Below are 22,852 nucleotides of genomic sequence, written 5' to 3' on the forward strand. Positions count from 1 at the left end.
ATGTAATTGATTCGATAAAAATCTTACTTGGAGAATATTTTCTAATAATTAAGCATCTTTTATTTATAAATGCTTGAAATGCAATCATATTAAATTAAATAAAAAAAACATATCAAATTTTTATTAGAAAATAAAACCAGCAAGGAGGACCTTTGAGAAAGGATATAGGAGCTTCAACTATGGAAGACGGACTTGTGGAGGAGCTTTGCTTGAAGCATAAATTAAATGGAAAGGTGATTGAACCAAATACGAACCCTCAAACAAAACATTATTCTAATTCAAGTAGGGTATTTTTTTTATGGAGAATGCCACAAAATGCATATAGATAACTTTATTATAAAATTACTTCTTTGGGTGTATAAATTTTTCATTTATGTTTACAAAGAATTTACAATGAAAAACATAGAGAAAAGTGTTTTAGTGATCGAGAAGTAGGCCTAACCGGCTAAGGACATGGTGTGTATCATCAGAATGATCATCGAGTTTTGGCCGCTCAGGCTGCATCCAACGTCCATCCTTGTTCTTGATCATTCCCTTGTTCTCATATTGTCTCCAATTCGGTGGAACCAAGTAATGATCCTTTAGAAAATCGCATGCCTTGTTCACAAGAGCCGGGTCCCTTCTACTCGCTAGCACAAATCTTTGCCCTTTTCCATGATACCTGCAATATCATTAATTAACTTTCCAAACATTTAATCAATAAAGCTATTGCTATATTTTTGTTTTTTCTTTTTCTTTTTAATTGTTTCTTGCTAAAAAGCGTACATGGCTTATAACCATGACAAACAAATCAATGTACCTTCAGTTTCTTTCCCCATTTTCCATCTTGAAAAAAATAAGTTGTCTTTATTTTAATTCTATATATTAAATCAAGAAAATTCACTTTGGAGACTAACAATTACAAACTATTCATTATACACTTGCAGAATTGAAATTACTAATGTCTCGTTATTAATTTCTATAAAAATCCTACTTTCTGCTATCAAAGCAGAAAGGGCTTTGAAATTAAAAGATCTTTGAATTCCACTTTTTTTTTTTGGCTATCAAAATAACAGTAGTTTTTGCTATCAAAAGCAAGATGAGGATTTTCCACCTACTCTATGTATATATATATAGTCTTTTTAACTTTAGTTGAAAATGGGTGGGGGGAAGACAAACAAACCCCTCTCCTTTCTTTATATAATGGGAGATAGATTATTTCTCATATCCCTTTCCATCTATTGTAAGATTTGAACTTGAAACATAGAGCATGAATTTCCCAAACTTTTAACTATTAGAATGTCTCTTAAAAGATAGGAGTATAAGTATTGAATGAATTCGATAATTTTTTTTTAAAAATGATTTATTTCCCTTTTTCCATTGCATTAGGATGCACTTGTTAGTTAGATCTAAAAATTAGTTATTAACTGCAAATCTTTATGCAAGACTTTTTTTATTAATTCAAAATAATACACATTTAATAAATAAATACAAATAAGTTGACTCAATAACTATATTGTATCGTTAAAAAATTATATAAAGGCCTTAGCTAGACTTGATATTTAAGATATAAAACTTTAGTTTATTCATTACCCTATCCTCTCAAAACTTTCATATGATAGAATTCTAGTTTGAAAAATTCCAAATATTATCATTTACAGTGTCATTCAATTAAAGAATTATTGGTTATATTATCATCAATATTATAAATACCAAGAAACCTAAGTTGTTAAAAAAAATAATTTATAGTTACTTTGTTGGAAAAAATAATCACGTGAAGCTATCGCGTTCATCCAAAACATTGATGCCGATAAGTGCATAACAAGGTCGCCAAAATAATCTTGCCATTCCCAACCACCACCACCGAAGACGTTAGCCACTATAACGTCGCCGACGGCTCCATCTTCGTCATGATGGCCTCGAAGAAGCTGACAATCTCGGGCCCTCGGTGCCATGGTCCAACTTCGACGCCATGATGTTGGGTATGGAGCTAAACTGCGTGTTTGGAAGCGGTGGCAGCGCAGCTCGCTCTTTGGGCCGAAAAGGTAGTCGTTCCACTGGTACTCCCTCATCTATGTCTCTGTTTCCAAGTTTATATGTAGACAAGAAAAATTGAACTCCTCAAATTTATTTTCAAAATTTTTCTTGCGAGTCAAGCTGGGCAATTCGCTTAATTTTTTTTTTTTTTTTTCCCACAAGAAGCTTGCTTAGGTCTATCCTCATCTTTCCTTCTTTTGTTTAAGTTTCTTCCCCCATTTTGAGTATGAAATCATAAGAAAAAAAAACCATTGAAAGTCTTAATAAATGTTGCCTACCACCTGTTTGTTGAAATGTTTAGCTCAATTTATGTTCAATTATGTTGCCTACAATCCATTAAATTTGGTGGTTGTCGTAGGTTTTCTTTTGCCTTGGAGATTATGCACGATATACCCTAAATATACCAAGGTCAAATAGTCAATCCGCAGCATTAAGGTACAGCAGTAATCAAGGCCATCATCGCTTAAAGACAGTTGCTCTGAAGAGGTCAACTCCATATAGGTCAGAGCGATCCACGCTCGTGCCACAGACAACTTGTATAAACTCCTTAAAGGTCAGAGCGATCCACGCCCGCGCCATAACTCGCCAATAATTGGCCACACATCCTCGGGTCCAGTTCTGTCATTATAAATAGGGACTCGGGCAAGAGGCCAAGGTATCTCATTCTAACGCTATTTCATTGTTGCCTACAACCTCTCTAAAGCATTCTCTTACTTAGGCATCATAGAGATCCCCCCGGAGTACATCCTGGGTCCTCTAAGCCACCTTTGTTTTCATCATTTTCAAGTGATTGGAGATTGGAAGGCTCATCGGAGGTTCTTGACGTCTTTATTCCACAACAGTTGGCGCTATCTGTGGTAACGCTTTCGAGAGGTGTTCATCCTGCTTCCGGCCCCGATCTTTGAATCATGGCAGTGACCACCAACTCCATATCTGCCCCTGTCGCTGGCGATTAGTCACCCCAATCCGTGCACTCTACACTCGTAGACCACTCAGGAGTCACAAGGGAGGAGTTCCTCATCTTCCAAAGGAAAATGGAAGCCTCCCAGAAGAAGATGGATGACATATTCAACATGCTCTTACAACAAAAGAGTTATAGAGAACCTACCCTTCACCAGCAGTTGATCGATCCTAACTCACTGAAGAAAGCAGAAGACCCAAAGGAGAGCAATGGAAAAATAAATCCCCCAAAAAAAGTGGAGGGCGTGAAAAGCATGGGAACGAACGAGCAACGCTCGATTGAGCTAGAAGAGAGGATAAAGAAGATAGATCAGATAGAAAAAATGATGAAAGAGGGACGAACCAACCCCTTTTATGGATTCACTAAAATATTTAGATCCACCTTTCACCAAGGACGTGATGGAGGTCTTACTACCCAGCAAGTTCAAGATGCCAACTTTCGAAAGGTATAAAGGATCAACTAACCCAGTCGATCACCTGGATACCTTCAAGGTACTGATGCAATTGCAAGGTGCACCTGATGTCATCATGTGTCATGCATTTGCTGCCACCTTTAAAGGAAATGTCAGGGCTTGGTATCGAACCCTTAAGCCTAGATCGATAAGCTCTTTCGCTGAGATAGAGTAGCAGTTCACCAGCCATTTCATTAGTAGTCGAAGGATCGCCAAAACCACTGCTCATCTGATGAGTTTGGTTCAAGGAGAGCGAGAGACGTTGAAGAAGTTTATACACCGCTTCATCACAGCAACCCTAGAGATCTGCAACCTAGATCACAGGGTGGCACTGGCAGCCCTAACCACGACTCTTCAGCCCGGAGCCTTCCTATACTCGTTAGGGAAGAAGCCACCAGCCGACATGAGAGAGCTGATGACTAGGGCACAAAAGTATATCAACTTGGAGGAAGTGATGGATATGAGAAGAGATCAAATTGAGTTAAAAAAAAAAAGGCGCTACTAGAGAGGTTGGCGAATCTTCTAGAGCTGGGAAGAGACAGGAGAATAGTAAGCCACCGAACAGCTCTAGAGGGATGGGAATTACTAGTAAGTTTCAAACTTATACTCCCCTAAACGTACCTCAAACTAATGTATTAATGCATATAATAGAGAATGGGTATGTGTCGTGGCCTGAACCTATGCAAACGCCCTCATATAAACTGAATATGCCGAAGTTTGTCAGTTTCATAGGGATCACGGGCACGATACTAAAGACTGCATTCACCTAAAAAACGAAATCGAGGCCTTTATAAAAAGAGGTCATCTGTCTACATTTGTGAAGAAAGGAGATCATCGAGGGGAGTTGCGTGAACAGAAAAAGCCTGATGTAGCTGAGAAGGAGGAACAGATCATTAGAGAAATTACCGTGATCTTTGGCGGCTTTGCCAGTGGCGGTGATAGCGAAGGAGCTTGAAAGAGATATGTCAAATAGGTGCTTTTAATAGAGGAAGGGAGCCAAACGACAAAAAATAGAAGCAAGAAGACATTATAATCTTTAGCAGTGAAGATGAAGGAGTACAACAGCCTCATGACGATGCACTAGTAGTGTCGCTACTTGTGGTCAATTACAAAGTAAGACGTGTGCTGATAGACAACAGGAGCTTGGCCAATATAATATTCTAGTCGGTGCTTCAAGAAATGAATATTGGCAAGGAATGCTTAAAATCTGTCTCCACCCCACTAGTCGGGTTTGGAGGAGACGTAGTGCATCCACTGGGTACGATAACGCTCTCGGTGACAATGGGGGCAGCCCCATAGCAAATCACGTCGATGATAGATTTCCTAGTGGTTGATAGACCTTCGGTATACAACATCATACTGGACCGCCCATCGCTTAACGCAGCCCGAGCGATAACATCCACCTATCACCTGAAGGTAAAGTTCTGTTCTGAACCCCTCACGGGACGGGGGTGATCAAAGGAGACAAGATGGCAGCTCGGAATTGCTACTTAATAACATTGAAGGATAAGAGTGAAGCACAGGAAACCTTGATTGTTGAAGACCTGGAAGTGAGGGGGGAATACCCACAAATCAGCACGCTTGACGAAGACCTTATGGGTATAACCATAAATGGTAATCAGGAGAGATGTGTACGGAATGGGAGTCGTTTATCTGACTATTTAAAAATGGAGTTGAGCCGAATATTGAATGAGTACGTGGATGTCTTTGCCTAGTTGGTTGATGACATGCCAAGGATTGACCTTGGAATCATGGAGTACAAGTTACGGGTATACCTAAACCATAAACCTGTGAAATAGAAGAAGAAGTGCTTTGTAATAACCCCAAAAATGGTTATAAAAGATTAGTGGGGTGATTTTAAAAAATAATAATAATAATTAATTAATTAATTAAATTTAAAAAAATTAAAATTTAAATAAATAATTATTAATTAAAATAATATAATATAATATAATATTATAATATTAATATATATATATATATATATGTGTGTGTGTGTGTGTGTGTGTGTGAAAGTAAAGCTTCCTGAAGCTCATCTGACTATCAAATTACAAGAAAGGAAAGAAGAAGGGACGCCCCTTTTGTCTCACACACACTTTCTCTCTCGTCTCCGCTTGCGTCTCTCTCTCTTCAATTTCCTCAGCTTAACTGATCGAAAATTAGAAAATACTGTTAGACTCTATTCTCCGCCACCGACATTTCTACCAGAGCAGATTTCTCGTAGAAGCAGCATAGGCATATCCCCTGGGGTAAGGTAAATTCTCACTCTTATCTCAATTTTGCTTAAATCTTAAGCTGAATTGATGATCGGACACCACCATGAGAATCTAGGGATGATTCTCTACAAGTCTAGCAAAGCGGATTTCTCGTGGGATCGTTGTAGTTATAACCCCAAAATTAGGATAAGGGGGTTATTAAGGGATTAATTATTATTTAATTAATGTAGATTTGGAAAGTTAGAATATTGGGCATTCTAAGGTTGAACTTGGGTTATTGAATTCAGGATTCAGGTGAGCATCGCGGGTATAATTTCGGGATCCCTGCAGGCGTAGTTCAGGAAAACCAGGGTGAGTGGAGTATTTTAGAATTTTAATGTTAATTTGGAGTATACGAAATCTAGGAAGTGATAAACGGAAGTTATTCTAGGAGTTAAGTTGAATAATTTAGGATAAATGTGAATTTTAGGTTTTTGGGCTGCGAACGCTGAGGGGCGTAGGAATTGGGTATTTTTAGCGAGATCTCAGTAAGTCAAGTAAGGAAAATACATTATTACAGTTATTTTTTAGAATTATTGATTTAGTTAATACGTAAAAATGAGAATATGTTATTTTACCTGAAATTATTATGATATGAATATTAGATAAAATTGTGTGGCATATGACTTATATTGAATTGTGGTGTTTTAGTATTTGAAATATAAGACATGATGAAAAGTGATAAATTCTAATGAGTATTTTCTGAGAAATGTTGAAATACGTGAAACATGGTATATACTATTATGAGATGATGGAATATGCACAGAAAATGATGAGAATATTTTTATTGAGATGAATTAAAATATACTGATATGAGAATTGTTTTATTGAGAAATGTTGAAATGAGGATATATAAACGTATTGAAGAGTATTTTCTGAAAAAATGATGAAATATGCAATATAGAAACGTTTCACTAGGAAAAGTTGAATAATGTGAAATGAGATATATATGTATTATTATGAAATGAAATTTGAAGTGTGAATATTAAAAATGAGAATTTTGCAATGTAAATTCTGCAATATAATATATTGAAATGTGGAAATTGAAATGTGAACATTGTAAAGTGCGAAAGCTGCAATGGGATCATTAAATACTGGGAAATGTGAACATGGCAAAAAGCGAAAGCTACAATGGGATCATTGAAATATGATTGATAAAATTCCAATACCTTATAATGATTACAGGTATGTGGTAATGATAACCCTGAGGGATGGATATGGAAACCCTAATGATGGGTTGTGATATTGAGCACGGTACCGTTGCTAGTGGTGTTAATGCAGCCACACGGATTCATGGAGCGTGTGGCGTGACAGTCGACTGAGCTATTTAGTAGAGTTGTTGTGCCCCCTAAGTCAGGATCAGGGCTACAGGCCGGCCAGTCATACTACAAATATGGGATATATGATATGATATTTTGATTTAACCGGGTCGGCCAACCACAACTAGATCCAGCCTTCGGGCCGCACAACCCTAACCATAGGGGGAAGCATGTCGTGGAATATGGAGTGAGACCTCGACCATGGGGTGAAGCATGGCATAGAGAATATCCTCAAGGCAGTCATGAGTTATAAACATGGGTATATTGGTTACCAAGCACACTCATAAGCTAGATGAAAGTGGAAAGGAAATGAAATGAAAATGGGAATGAGAAAAAAAATGTGAAATGAAATTGTGTGAGTTAACATTATAAATAACTAAAGCGAAGTAAAACTCATCGCCTAAGGGCTTATTGAGTAAGGTGAGTACCCTATCAGTTATGGCCGAACCCGAGTTATTCAAGTAAGAATACAAACGATATTAGGGCAGAGGGAAGCTGCTTGTATGGGCGGGTAAACTCCCTATTCTCAGGAACTTCTTTGGTAAACATGAGTTGTGTAGGAATGATTTTGGAAATGAAATTAAAATCTTTTGAAAGCTTGTGTTGTAAATTTATATGACGGTATATATGGAATGGTACATTTTTTTAGAAGATACAATCACTAATATGTTTATATATTATGATATAATGAAACTCATACCGCCACACATTGTAAATAGTTTATTCCGTCTTACTGAGATGTGTCTCACCCAAATTATCTAAACTTTCAGGAAACAGAGATAGGCCAGGTGATAGAGTTCCGAGATAGTATGGAGTTGAGACCCTGATATACAGGGTGAGTTTTTGGACTAGGGAGGTGTAATTCCCCTAGGGTTGTGTTTTTTTTGGATATTTAAAGACCTGCTCGGGAAAACAATGGAGGCATATGTGGATGACATGCTAGTGAAAAGCCAGAGAGCAAAGGAGCACTGCAAAGATCTAAATGAGGCATTCAAATTGTTGCGCAGGTATCAAATGAAATTAAACCCTTCCAAATGCATATTTGGTGTCTCTACAAGAAAATTTCTAGGCTTTATGGTGACACACAGGGGAATAGAAGCTAACCCGGACCAGATACGGGCTACTGGAAATGAAAGCCCCTCGAAAAAAGAAGGAGGTCCAGGTCTTAACAGGAAGGATTGCCTCGCTTAGTAGGTTTGTCTCCTGCTCAGGAGATAAGAGCCTACCCTTCTTCAGGGTACTGCAAAAGAAATGAGGACTCAAATGGGGGGAGGAGCAAGATGAGGCCTTCGAACAACTCAAGCAATACCTTGGTTCCCCCCCACTACTAACCAAGGCGAAAGCAGAAGAAGATCTCTACCTATACGCGGCTTCAACTCCATATGCGGTTAGCTCAATCCTAGTTGGAGAAGAAGGAAGGACATATAAACCCATCTACTCCACCAGCAAAGTATTGAGCAGAGCCGAGATAAATTACACCATAGCGGAGAAGGCTGCCTTTGTGGTTATCTGTGCAATACGAAAGTTAAGACCATACTTTCAGGCACACAAGATAATTGTGTTAACCCATTTACCACTGAAACAGATTCTCCATCGGCCGAAGACCACGGAGAGAATGATGAGATGGTCAATTGAGTTAGGAGAATTTGACATACATTACAAGTCAAAGCCTGCTATAAAATATCAAGTGCTGGTTGACTTCATGGTGGAATAATCATACGAAACAACTGAAGAACCAAAGGTCTAGACATTACATATGGATGGATCGTCTAATGCAGCCGGAGGAGGAGTAGGGCTAATCCTTACGGCTCCAAATGGTTCAGAAACACTCTATGCGTTGAGGTTGGAGTTCGCAACAACTAATAATGACACTGAATATGAAGCCTTGCCGGCAAGTCTATGCCTAGCAGAGTCCCTTAGAGTGGCTTAGATTCATGTGTCGAGCGATTTACAATTGGTGGTGGAGCAAATGAAGGGAGAATTTGAGGCTAAGGAACAAAAAATGAAGAAATACGTAGCAAAAGTGCAAGAGTACATCAAAACATTTGCTCGATTCGATATAGAGCACGTACCACGATCGGAGAATGGAAAGACTGATGCACTGACAAGATTAGCCTCAGCTACAAAGCTAGATTGGAATAGTGCCATCTACTTTAAAAGAGTTGGGAAGCCTTCCTACGAGGAGGTTGGTGTAAACTTGGCGGTGGTTAAAGCTATTGAAGGAGAATGGAGAACCCCCTTGATACAATACCTCCGAGATGGGTCCTTACCAAATGAAAAGAAGGAGTCTATGAAGATAAGAATGAGGGTAGCCCAGTACACACTCATAAACCAAGAGTTATATAGACGGTCCCTAACATTGCCATACCTACGGTGCTTAGGTACCGAAGAAGGAGAATATGTGCAAAAGAAAATGCACAAAGGGATATGAGGAAATCACCTGGCTAGAAGGGCCTTAGCCCATAAGACTTTGTGGCAAGGATTCTATTGGCCCACCATGAAGAAATATGGGCTTGAAATGGTTAAACAGTGTGACAGGTGCCAAAGGTGCACTAGAATACCACGCATGCCAGCCCGTATTCTCTCTGTTGGCTTTTTGAGTTTGATCCTTAGTTTTGATAATGACAAACCGCAAGTCACTTATGTGTGTTTCTAGTGGTTGAATAGGTTATAATTTAACACACACATAAGAGGTTTGAGATGGAAGCCAGACGGAGCTCAAAGAACACATTATTTGGCATATTCCACCAAGACGGAAGAACAAAAGAAGAAGAAGAAGACATGTTTCAGTTGTATATGCACTTAATTTTTCTATTTTGGTCTTTAATAACTGCATACATCCTGCATGATATGTTTTAATGCTAAGACAGAATCGTAGACAGACCTTAGGACTGACTTTGGTCAACCTTTGGTCAACCGACACCAGGTTTTTTAGGCTAAGTTAAATTATTTTGGCCTTAGATAGACCCTAAGTCCCTGCACGTAACTTTTTACTAAAAAACAGGACATAGGCTTAAGTTTGAAAGGGTTTTGGGCGACTGAACCTTGGCGTTGAAAACGTCTCGGTCGACGAAATGGTTGAAAAGTCAGAAAGGTTGACTTGGTTCTGGCAACCTGTTGACGCTACGATTCCAATGCAGTTTTGATAATGACAAATCACTTGGTATTTGATCTGTGCATTGAGTTTGTGAATAGGAACCATATTAAGCATGCACGGAAGGATAACGAGTTATGGAAGCCTTACAGTAAAGCATACATATCTTGGTAAGATCCATGGAACTCAAAAGTACGAGAATCAAGATGCAAGCGGCAAAGTTCAAGAATATCTTAGGAATGGGTACTTAGACCTCATGTATTTACATTTTCGTATGATTTAATTTGAGGCTCAATATATATCTTAGAATGACTTTAGGACTCATGCATTTCATGAACATCATTAGGAAACATTCATGGACTTAGAATTAAAGTCAAAACCCTGGAAAATGTTTTTATAAAGGAGCCAAGAAAGAAAACAAAACAGCTTTTTGAACTGGAAAGTAAATATGCAAAAATTGGGAACTTCAGATGATTGAACTTTAAGTTCAGTTGACTGAAGAATTTTCTCAGACATTTAAAGAATAAGCTCAGTCATCTGAAGATTTTTAGGTGAAAAATAGAAATTGGCAGAAGTACTTCAGGTGACTGGACCTTGACCTTGGTCATCAGAAATCCACACTTCGATCATTTGACCCTTGACCTTGGTCATCTAACCCTATGTCTAGGCTATTTTTTTTCGAAGGATAAAATGATTTCAGTCATCTGAGCCCTTGACCTCAGTTGTCTGAACTTGCAAGAAATATTAAACATGCAATTTTTATTGATCAAACATGCAAGCTATCTTATGATCCAACGGTTGAGATCAATTCTAAGGGTAAGACACTATTTATACTTCATATCTAAACCCTAGTATGTAAAAATAAAAATAGAAGAAGATCATCATAAAGCGTAGAACACATCTTGTTGAAAAGAGAACTGTGAAACTTGAGCTGATTGATATACGATTGCCTGCTCTTCACTTTACATTCATCTACTTTAAGTAAATCTACTTAGAATATCTAAGTGGAACTCAGTTACTCATCTGAATTTTTCAATCTAGTATTGAGGTTTGATAAATCATATTTTTTGTTAAGAATTAGTTGGATAAAATTTTTCTTATATAAGCTGATCTACTTGTTGATATTCATTTTTCATAGAGTATATCATTGCAAAATCTACTTTTGAATTCTTGTTAAGAAGTTGATCTTGTGTGTGCATAGAGCAAATCATTTCATTAAGAATATTACCACTTGAGAAGAGTTTTAGATATTGATTAAACACTTTTGATTCAAGTGGGTTTTCATTCAAAGAGTTGTTATTTTCAATATAACAAACCTACTTATTTGAAGATCATTTATGTTTGTAACTATATATATATATATATATATATATATATATATATATATATATTGAAGGATATTTTCAGAAAATCATATAGTCAGAGTGTTGATCTTTGGTATCACCATCTTAGAGATACATTTACATATACATCAAGTCAAATATTACCTAAATCACATTGAGATTGAAATATTATTGAGATTAAAACATTTCGTGAAATAATTTTTTACAAAGTGGGTGTAACATCTTTGCAATTTTAGAAAGTTATTTTTATATTCAAAGATCTAACCTAAGTTCTCCAAAGCATTGAGTTATACAAATATTTTTGGGGAGATTTGATAAAAAAGAATTTTTGTATGGAAGCACATCATACATAAACGATTGTATCATTTTCCTACATTCTGAGCTTCAAGTTATATCATATGTTAAATGTATTAGGAATTTGAATTGTACTCGCAAACTTTTGTTTGGAAGCATTTTTTAGTGTTTTTACAGATTCTATTGTATACACGGCTCGGTGTGTGAACTGGTGTTTGAGGAGAGAGTTGTATCTCTTGTAAGCAGCAGAGTAGGAAGGAGTTGTACCTCTTGTAAGCAACAGATTGTACGGGAAGCTCTGTCCCAATTTAAGGAGCAGAGATTTTAGTGAAATTTTTGAGTGGTTGCTCAAGGCGAGAATGTAGGCTGAGTTGGCTGAACCTCGTAAAAACCGCGTTTATCTTCTCTCTTCCCTTTACTCTTTACTTTCAGCACTACATTTAAATTGTTCATATTGCAAGTGTAGGTTGAATAACATTGCACACAATTAATTAGGTAAAAAGAACTTATTGATAAATTCAATTTAAGTAAGTTATAAATCCCAGAAATCGATTTGGTAAATAAATAAATAAATAAGGATTAAGTGGTAAATAGGATAAATTTTTTTTAACATACCCAATTCACCCCTCCCCCTCTTGGGATTACTTCTAATTCAACATTTGGTATCATAGAGGGTGTACATAGACTTAATAGTTCTTGTGTAAAAAGATCACATGACACACATCAATCTAACTCCATTCGGTGAAGGACACTTATCCATTAGACCACCCTTTTTCTGTGGTTTAAATTACACCTATTAGAAACGTAGGATGAGCATATATCTATTGAACATAGATTAGAAGGTATGAAAAATAGTGACTAAGGGTAATCATATTCCCATGAAAGTAATTGATAAGGTTAATGTACCTAAAATTGAAGACGAGTATACAAAGAAAGATTGGAAATCAGTACAAATCAATGCTACTGCCATGAACTTGCTTTTTTGTGCATTAGACATAAATGAATTTAATAGGGTAATGACATGTAACTCAGCTAAAAATATTTGGAAAAAATTAGAAGTTACATATGAAGGTATTAAGGAAATCAAGGATAGTAGGATAGACATGCTCACCAGTGAATATGAAGCATTTAAAATGACTATTGATGAATCTATACATTCCATGTACACGAGATTCACACACATTATTAATTCCTTAAATGCACTTGGAAAGACTTACCCTACTTATGAGTTAATTAGGAAAATACTCAGTTGATTACCTCCAGTGTGGGAAGCGAAAGTTACGGCAATAGCTGAAGGGAGAAATCTTAAGGAAATGTCGGTGGACGAACTCATTGGATCACTCATCACCTATGAGCTGTCAATAAACAAGAGGAGGATTGAGCAAAGCAAAGAAAAGAAGGTTACTGCACTTAAGGCATCATCAAGCTACTCAAGTGAAGAAAGTGAGTCCGAAAAGGATGATGACATGGCTTTGCTAACAAAGAAGTTCAGGAAGTTCTTGAAGAAAAACAAGAAGTTCAACAGAAAAGTCTGGAACTCTAAATCGGAAAGAAGAGAGTCTAGCATGAAGAAAAAGAAGGAGGATCCACCAACATGCTACAATTGCCGAGAAGTTAGACACATCAAGTCTAAGTGCCCCAAGCTCGTGAAAGCCTCAAATAAAAAGAAGAAGGTGCTGAAAGTCGGTTGGGATACTCATAGCACTAGCGATTCAGAATCTGAATCAAGCGATGACGAGATTGCCAATCTGTGTCTAATGACACATGACGACCTTGAGGTACAATCATCATTTTCATAATTTTCGTATTATTCTAGTGAGTTTGAAAATGAAAATGACTTGATTTCATATGATGAACTGAAACAAGAATACCTATACTCTATTAAAATGCTTGAGAAGAAAACAAAGAAAATTTCTGAGTAAAAAAGTAAAGTCAAAGAACTTTCAAGGTTATTTGAACGCCAAAATGAATCTCATGCATCTTTCATAAAAGATAAAGATTGAAAATTGAGGAGTTAGAAAAGGATTTGAAAGATAAATATGCAATTATTTATAAATTTACTGAGAGACAAAACAATTTTGAAAAACTCTTAGGATCTCAAAGAAATTCCCTAGAAAAGGAAGGGCTTGACTTTAATGGAAAAGAAAATCTAAAGAATAGACACCTTTACATGGGTTATTTTAGAAGAGAGTCAAAGTCATATGTTCCAACTAAGAATTATTATAGAAATACTACATGCTTTAAATGTAGAAGGTTGGGTCATATACAATTCGACTGTCCTTTCAAAAATAAAGATGTAAAAATTAAGAAAGTATGGAAGGTCAAAGGTCAATCTAGGTACCAAAGTTAGTTGTTTTATTGTGTCTTGCAAATATGCTTAAGATCAGCATCCTCAAAAGACAAATGGTATATGGATAGCGGATACTCACGTCACATGACCAGGGATAAAGCGAAATTCACATTTATCATACTCAAGGATGAAGGATTTGTCACTTTTGGAGACAATGTTAAGGGAAGGATCACAGGTGTAGGTAAAGTTGGTAAGAACTCTTCATTAATTATAGATGATGTCCTATTGGTTTAAGGCTTAAAACATAACTTATTGAGCATAAGCCAACTATGCGATAAAGGTTACAAAGTGTCTTTTGACCATGACAAATGCATAGTTGAACACAAAACTAAAATAAGATATTGTTCATTGCTAAGCGTCATGAAAACGTATATACCACAAGCTTTGATAACTTAACTTCACAAGGTGTGACATGCTTATCTGCTATAAATGAAACAAGTTGGATTTGGCATAGGAGACTAGGACACGCAAACATGGATTTAATCTCAAAACTTGTTAAGAAAGAATTAGTTAAGGGACTGCCTAAGACTAAATTTTTGAAAGATAAAATTTGTGATGCTGCCAACTAGGAAAACAAGCGAGAATAAGCTTTAAGAAGAAGAAAGAGATCTCCACTACTAGGCCACTCCAAATGCTACACTTAGATTTATTTGGTCCAAACCTAATTCAGAGCTTAGGAGGAAAATCATACGCCTTTGTCATAGTTGATGACTTTTCAAGATTCACATGGGTATTATTCTTAGGGCACAAAGATGAAGCATTTGAAAAATTTATAAACATGTGCAAGAAAATCCAAAATGAAAAGGGATATATAATCACTAAAATTAGAAGTGATAGGGGTAAAGAATTTAAAAATCAAGGCATGGAAGACTATTGTAATTCATTAGGAATTGCTCATAATTTTTCAACACCTAGAACACCACAATAGAATGGTGTAGTTGAATGGAAGAATAGGTTCATACAAGACATGGCCAGAACTATGCTTAACGAACATAAACTACCTAAGTATTTCTAGGCTAAGGCAGTGAATACCGCTTGCTATGTTCTAAATAGAGTTTTGATTAGACCATCACTTAATAAGACTCTGTATGAGTTATGGAATAGACATAGACCAAACATATCATATTTTCATTTTTTTTGGCTGTAAATGTTTTGTACTTAGAGACAATGAACACCTAGGAAAGTTTGATGTGAAATCCGATGAAAGTATCTTCCTAGGGTATGCATTAGATAGTAAAGCCTATAGAATACATAACAAAAGAACATTGGCGGTCATAGAATCTATTCATGTAGTGTTCGATGAGTCAAATCCCTTCTCCAAAAGGACTGATAAAGATGAAATTAAATTAAACAAGGAATTTGAAGAACTATCCATTGAGAATGATTCAGAAAAGAAAAATGAACTTAAGGAACCATCCGTTGAAATTGATCAAATTGAAAATGAGGTTAATGAACCACCTAGAGAATGGAAATATATAAAGAATCATCCCATTGATCAAATAATAGGTGAACCATTACGTGGAGTAGCCACTCACTCCTCTCTTTGGAATATGATTAGTTATTTTGCATTTCTATCTCAAGAAGAACCTAAGAATGTGAGTGAATCTATAGAGGATGAATCATGGGTGTTGTCCATGCAAGAAGAATTAAATCAATTTGAGAGAAACAAAGTATGGACATTAGTTCCTAGACCTGAGGATAAGTCAATCATAGGAACCAAATGGATATATAAGAATAAGAAAGATGAACATGGAGTAGTTGTGAGAAATAAGGCTAGATTAGTAGCTGAGGGATATAATCAAGAAGAAGGTATATATTTTGAAGAAACATTTGCATTTGTAGTTAGGATGGAAGTCATACGAATGCTTTTAGCATATGCAGCTTTTAAGGATTTCAAGTTATATCAAATGGACGTCAAAAGTGTATTTTTAAATGGCTACATAAATGAAGAAGTGTATGTAGAACAAGCTCCAGGTTTTGAAAACCATAAGAATCCAGATCACGTGTATAGACTGACAAAAGCCTTGTACGGTTTAAAGCAAGCTCTTAGAGCTTCGTATGCAAGGCTAAGCGGTTTTCTATTAGAAAATGGACAGCTCGATAGAAATTGCCTAAGAGAGCAGCTCAATGGAAACAGCTTGGCAGAAATTGCCCAAGAGAGCAACTCAGCAGAAATTACCAAAGAAGAGCAGCTCGGCAAGAATTGTCATCGAGAGCCGCTCGGTAAAACAGCTATGCATAGATTGTCAAGGAAAGTTGTTCGGCAAAGACAGCTTTGCAAGAATTGCCATCAAAGGCGACTCGGCAAGAATAGCTCGGCAAGAGAAGCTCGCTAAGAACGGCTTGGTAAGAATTGCCAAAGAGAGCAGATCGGCACAAATGGCTTGGCAAGAAAAGCCACAGAGAGCAGCTCGACAAGAAAGTCCCCAACCGACCTCCTTCGAGTTTGGCTCGACAATAATGAAGTAGCCCGTCAGCTTAGAAATGTCAAGCAGGCATATGTCGGCTTGGATACGCCGAGCTCCCCTCTTCTACTCGGATAAGCAAAGCATGCTTCAAAAAAAAAAAACTTTCGAATTTTAGAAGCAGTGCTCCATAAATTCGAAACTAAAAGGGAGGGCAACTGATATACCCTAAATCTACAAAGGTCAAATAGTCAATCCGCAGCATTAAGGCACAACAACAATCAAGGTCATCATCACTCAAGGACAGCTGCTTTGAAGGGGTCAACTTCATATAAGTCAGAGTGATCCACACCTGCGTCATAGACAGCTGGTATCAACTCCTTAAAGGCCAGAGTAATCCACGCTCGCGCCATAACTCGCCAATAAATGGCCACACATTCTCGTGTCAACTTCTACCACTATAAATAAGGACTCGGATGAGAGGCCAAGGTATCTCATTTTAACCTCATTTACGGTTGCCTACAATCTCTTTAAAGCATTCCCTTACTTACGTATCAGAAAGATTCCCTGGAGTACACTCCGAATCCTTTAAGTCACCTTTGTTTTCATCCTTTTTAGGTGATCAGAAATTGGAAGGCTCATCGGAGGTCCTTGATGTCTTTATTCTACAATAATGTGGTTGCGAGAGATTTTCTGAAAATGAAGCTCAAAGCAGAGCACATGGAATATTGGAAAACAAATTTGGCGGCTGTTGGTGATTTTCTTCTATGTTGGAGATTTTGATGACCGGTGGAATTTTTATTTTTTTTTTTGCTTTGGAAATTTTATTCTAAAAAATGAACCTCCTATTGAAAATTTGAAATCTTTCAAAATTTTGTCCCGGTCGGAGCTGGACCGCGGGGCTGACATGCTGGCTTCGTCGAGGCCGTCAAGAGGAAGACGGAGCCGCCGGTGACTAGGCTGTGGAGGTTGGCAAATCGTAGAAATATTCCGGCAGCATTGCTGTGCACTTGTCGGTGCCGGTGTTTCGGATCAACGGACATTAGCTTCACAAGATTATTTTCCCGGTATGAGCCACGCGTCACGAATCTAGTAAACCGGCACAGGGCCACGTTGGAGGGACCGGCGCCGGCTATAATTTCCCATGACGAAAGCCTCAGTAATGCCGCCATCAGCCCCCAGCAAGAACGCCATGTATAGCATGAAATCACAAGGAAATGACGAGCAAACTGCAAATTGCAAATTGAAAATTGAAATGCAGTAAATGTACTAACCCGTCAAGCAGATGGAGGTGCGCCTCCAAGTTGTGGGCGCAGGCGGGGTCGCCAGTGGGCTTCAGGAACGGAGAGTTCTTGTGGTTCAGCGCCAGCTCCACGCCGACGTGCGAGTAACACCACGGCAGCCCCTCCGCCAGCCTCATCACCGCCGGCGGAACCCGTTCGTTGAAAAACAGTCCCGGCGACTTGGGCACCACGTCGTGCACGTTCACCACCCGCAGCACCTTCACCCGCAGCCCCTCCACCCGCTCCTTGAACCTCGCGTTCCCAACCCTCGGCCCCGAAAACGAGAACACGCTCACCGGCACCGCCCCGTTCACCCCGCTCTCCACTACGTCGTACGCGCTCAGCACCGCCAGCGCACTCCCCAAGCTATGCCCCGCGAAACTTATGCTCATTTCCTCGTCCGCGTACTTCTCCACCAGTCTCTTCACCTCCGCCAAAACCTGTTCCCGCGCCGAGAACTTGCAGAACCTACACGTCTTGTCCTTCTCTGTATACAACTCGACGAAACCGGACTCCACCTGCACTAGGCAAGATGGGTGTTAGCTAGACTCTTTGGGGAGTATTTACTTGACCCAACATCTTAATTTTAAAATTATTCTGATTTAGGATCAAAGACTCTTTATATGTAGACTTAATATAGATTGATGAGTATTAATTTTACCTAAACTAACCAAAAAATTATAAAGAAGACAAATAATTAAGAGATAAAAGATAATTAAATTTGGTTATTAGAGTACTTATAATTAATTATAAATATATTTTGGGATAATATGGATCTAATTCCATCTCAATAAAATTAAGATGGGTGTTGGGATGAGAAGACTTCAGTGGAAAAATTTTCATGAACAAGAGTAACAATTTACTTTAAAAGTTTCAGCTCAAAATTACCCTAATATTTAAGTAGAAAAATTTTGATGAACAAGTTTAATATACTTAAGTAGGTATTAACTTGACCCAGAAAGATTTAACTACTAGATTTTGGACACATTTTTTTCAATGTGAACAAAGTTTGGAGTGAAAATTCTTTGACAATGGAAAAATAATGGACTTTGGTTTATTACTTGGTACCTTGACGGTGGGATCGGGGCAGGGGATCTTGGCAGCGGAGACCGGTTTGAGGAAGTCCATGAGGTCCGCGATCCACTCCAGCCGCGTCACCGTGCCCCTCCACGCGACTGTGATATCGCGGCGGCCCAACCGCGCGGATGTTTCGTCGTTCGACACCGCGACGTACCCGATCCAGTTGGCGTTTCGGCTCCAGACTTTGGGCCACCGTGATCTCCTGAAGAAGTTGGGGAGGTTGATGATCGACGTCGCGTACAGGTAACGCGTCACCTCGTACTCGTGGCCGGTCATCTCGAGGGATTCGAAAAACTTGCGGCGCGTGAACCGGCAGCTGCCGCAGTACTTGGAGAACGGGTCGAAGTCGAAAGCGTCGTAGCATGCTTGGGCCATCTCGCCGTACCGGATCAGCTCCGTCCGAAGCAGCGGGTCCATCGGGTCGAGCAGCCCCACCCAGTCGTCTCGCCCATGGATCTCGCGCCAGTGATCGGCCAATCGCCGCTCCGCCAGCTTACTCGCCGGGGCTTCTTCGTCTTCGTAGTTTTCATGTCTCTGGTCTCTTTCTTTTTCGAGCTCGGTGATAAGGGAGGACAAGGATGACTCGCTGGTTCTTGACAAGACGCTTCTCATGGTAGGCGCTCTTGCTGCAAATCCAAATTGAAATCTCCGCGAAAATGGCGCCGGAGAGTGGTGTTTTTCCAGCGGGAGGAGGCAATGCCGGTGGCGTGCAAAGGGAAGAATCGCGTTGGAGGATGGACAAATGGCCATCATTAAGGGCATCGATCTGTGAATTGAATGAGCTGAATGTATGAAGATGGTGAGATAGATACAAAGATGCCTAGTGAAATGGGTAGGAAGGAGGGAGGAGGGCTTGGGGTAGGAATAAGTTGACTATAATAATACGTAGTCTCATCTTTTAATTGACTATCAGTCTATAATAATACCGTGTATGGATAGCTGGTTGGTGTACATAAGCGCATGTGATTCGCATGGTTAAACGGGAGACTATTTTCTCTTAGAAAATATTAAAAATGTTAATTAATATAAATATTAGTTAATTAAAAAATATGAAAATTTTAATTATAATATTATGTATAAAATTTTAATTAATTGTTCAATTCTAATATATCTAAAATGACTATTAAAAGTATTAATGTTTATGTTAATTAACTTTTTAACTGATATTTGTAATTTATTAAATAAAAAGTTATTATTTTGTTTTATAAAATTTAATATATTAATTAATATTTGGAAATTATATTGTCCACAATTATTTTGGTTAATCAATTATTTAGTATTAGCATTTTAAATTTATAATTGTTGAAACTATTAGGATATAGGTTTAATTAAGTACATATTTTTAGTAGATTTTTATGTTGAAAATTACAATTATTTTTCATATTTTCATACACATATCAAAGGCAAAATGTACATCTTCTAAAAATACCAATTTGTTGACTCTATGAGTCAAATCTTATTTTGATAATGACAAATCACTTGATATTTGACTTGTGCATTTGAGTTTGTAAACAAGATAATGATTTAAAATGCACGAATGGTAAACGTGTATGGAAGCCACAAGGAATCTAAATTATATATCACTTGACTTAATCCATTGATCTAGAAGAATAAAAGAATGAAAAAACAAGCGTCAAGTTCAAGATCTTCAATGAGAATGAGTATTTATAATTGAATGTATCTACATATGTCTTATGATATAATTTGAAGTTCAATCATTCTCTAGACAGACTTTAGGACTCATGCATTTCATGAAAGATTCATTTACATTAGTTTTAAGTTGAATAAATTTTTCGAGGCAAATTTTAGAGGCCTCGTCAACGAACTCATGAAGGTCATTTGACGACGAACAGTGTTGTCTCGTTGACGGAAAAATACCGAGAGCCCAAAAAGTTCAGACAATGCTCTCATCAACGAACTCATGGCCTCGTCGACGAATGAGTGTTGTACACTCGTCGACAAACATACCCATTCGTAGACGAATGTCACAGCGCAGAATGACGGTTCAACGCAAAAACGAACGTAAATATGATATTTTACATGATCTAACGGCCATAAATGATTTAGATGACGAGATTGCTTATAAACCAAAACTCTAAACCCTAGAGCACCACTTTTTTTCTATCTCTTTAGAAGCCTTGAACATATTGAAAGATTTTTTCCTGCACTCTAAAGAATTCATATTTGTCTGGGTATTTGCATCTTCAAAATCCAAGCGAATACACGCACAATTTCTACTAATCTAGGTTTGATCTTGAGGTTTGGAAAAATATTTTATTGAGTATTCAATCTTCTATTAAACGGTCATCTTCTCTATTATATGTTTATCTAAAATCTTGTTGAGAACAAGAAACCTATTTTCCCCAAGTTATTTGTTTGAAAAATATTTTGAGAATAGTATTCTAAAGCTTGAATCCTTGTGATATTTAAAGGTATAATTTTATTCAAAAAGATTTACATTATTGGGCAAAAGGTAATTGAAAAATATTGTTTAAATCTTTGAAATATTCAAAGTCTTATTTTTATTCAAAGATTTAACGTTATAAATTATTTGATGGCAAGAACTTAGATCTACGGGTTATTCAAGATCATTTTTACAAGGGATCTTATTTTATATTCTTGCAATAAAGTACTCTAAAATCAAACCCTAAGTTCTCTAAAGTTTTTATTTATAAAAATTAATTTTTGGGAGATATTGATTAAAGGGTAGATTTGTGAAGCATCTCATTCTTCATATAAAAATCATATTGTTACATACATATTGAGTTTTATGTTTTATCATATGATTATGTGCTAGGTTTCTATTGTACTCACTAGCTTTGTGTAGAAGCATTTGAGTTTTTGCAGAAATTGTATTCATTATTTTGTATGCACGATTCGGGCTGTGAACCGGGGTTAAGGAGGTAGTTATGCCTTTTATAAGCAGCAAATTGTAAAGGAAGTTCTGATCCAGTTAAAAGAGCAGATTTTTAGTGGAATCCTTGAGTGGGTTGCTCAAGGTGAGGATATAGGCTGGGGTAGGCCGAATCTCATAAAAATCGTGTTTGTTTTCTCTCTTCCTTCAACTCTTTTTAATTTCCGCTTGTATTTGAATTATCTACTTATTGTGTATGAGTTGAACATATGGTACGTTTGTGAGTAATTGGGTAAAAATTGTATGTTTGATAAAGACACACATTAAATTGATTAATTGTGAAACATTAAGCTAGTTGTTAAGTAACTTACAAGTTTGTAGTTGATAGTTTTCAAAATTAGAACATGAAGAACTTGAATTTTTTAAATACCAATTCACCTCCCCCCACTTGGGATAACATCGAAATCCACATTTGGTATCAGAGCGGGTTTACATAGACTCAACCGTTATTTTTGTAAAAATTACAATAGCACACACCGGTGTAACCCCATTCGGTGAGGGACACTCATCCACTAGACCACCAAATTTTTGTGGTGTAAATTACACCTACTAGAAACGTAGGACGAGTATATATCTTTTAAATATTGATTGGAAAGTGTGGAGAATAGTTTCTAAGAGAGACCATGTTCCTATGAAAGTTGTTGATAAAGTAAATGTACCTAAGATCGAAGATGAGTATACTGATGATGATTGGAAATCTGTTCAAATAAATGCTACTGCAATAAACCTTCTATATTGTGCACTAGACGTTAATGAGTTTAATAGGGTAATGACCTGTAAAATTGCTAAAGAGATATGAGAAAAATTAGAAGTAACATATAAAGGCACTAAGGAAGTAAAAGATAGTATGATAGATATGCTTACTAGTGAATATGAAGTATTTAAAATGCCTACTGATGAGTCTATTCAATCCATGTACACCAGATTCATACACATCACGAATTCATTAAATGCTCTTTGTAAATCTTACCCTACTTATGAGTTAATCAGGAAAATCCTTAGGGGACTACCGTCGATGTAGGAAGCTAAAGCTACTGCTATAGCCGAAGGAAGAAATATGAAAGAGATGTCGGTTGATGAACTGATC

The 22,852-nt window shown here is 37.4% G+C and overlaps 1 protein-coding gene across 1 annotated transcript; it reads right to left on the reverse strand.

The window, feature by feature from the left end:
• Positions 1–290: 290 nt before the first annotated feature.
• On the reverse strand, positions 291–19,677 carry LOC131155278 (phospholipase A1-Igamma2, chloroplastic-like). Its single transcript, XM_058108308.1, has 3 exons — positions 18,840–19,677; positions 17,763–18,289; positions 291–661 (listed from the first exon to the last, which is right to left on the reverse strand). The coding sequence occupies exons 1-3, from the start codon at positions 19,611–19,613 to the stop codon at positions 418–420; spliced, it is 1,545 nt and encodes a 514-aa protein (XP_057964291.1). The 5' UTR covers positions 19,614–19,677; the 3' UTR covers positions 291–417.
• Between the last annotated feature and the right edge of the window lie 3,175 nt (positions 19,678–22,852).

This window comes from Malania oleifera, chromosome 5 (genome assembly GCF_029873635.1).
Source record: "Malania oleifera isolate guangnan ecotype guangnan chromosome 5, ASM2987363v1, whole genome shotgun sequence".
NCBI lineage: Eukaryota > Viridiplantae > Streptophyta > Magnoliopsida > Santalales > Ximeniaceae > Malania > Malania oleifera.

What these genes read in the sequence shown, in the direction of transcription:
- LOC131155278 (XM_058108308.1), bottom strand. Translation starts at nt 19,613, where the DNA reads ATGCCCTTAATGATGGCCATTTGTCCATCCTCCAACGCGATTCTTCCC. An exon ending in GCCCCGATCCCACCGTCAAG is followed by an intron (nt 18,290 to 18,839) that starts GTACCAAGTAAT and finishes TGCCTAGTGCAG; the next exon opens with GTGGAGTCCGGTTTCGTCGA. An exon ending in CACCTCCATCTGCTTGACGG is followed by an intron (nt 662 to 17,762) that starts GTTAGTACATTT and finishes ATGATATTGCAG; the next exon opens with GTATCATGGAAAAGGGCAAA.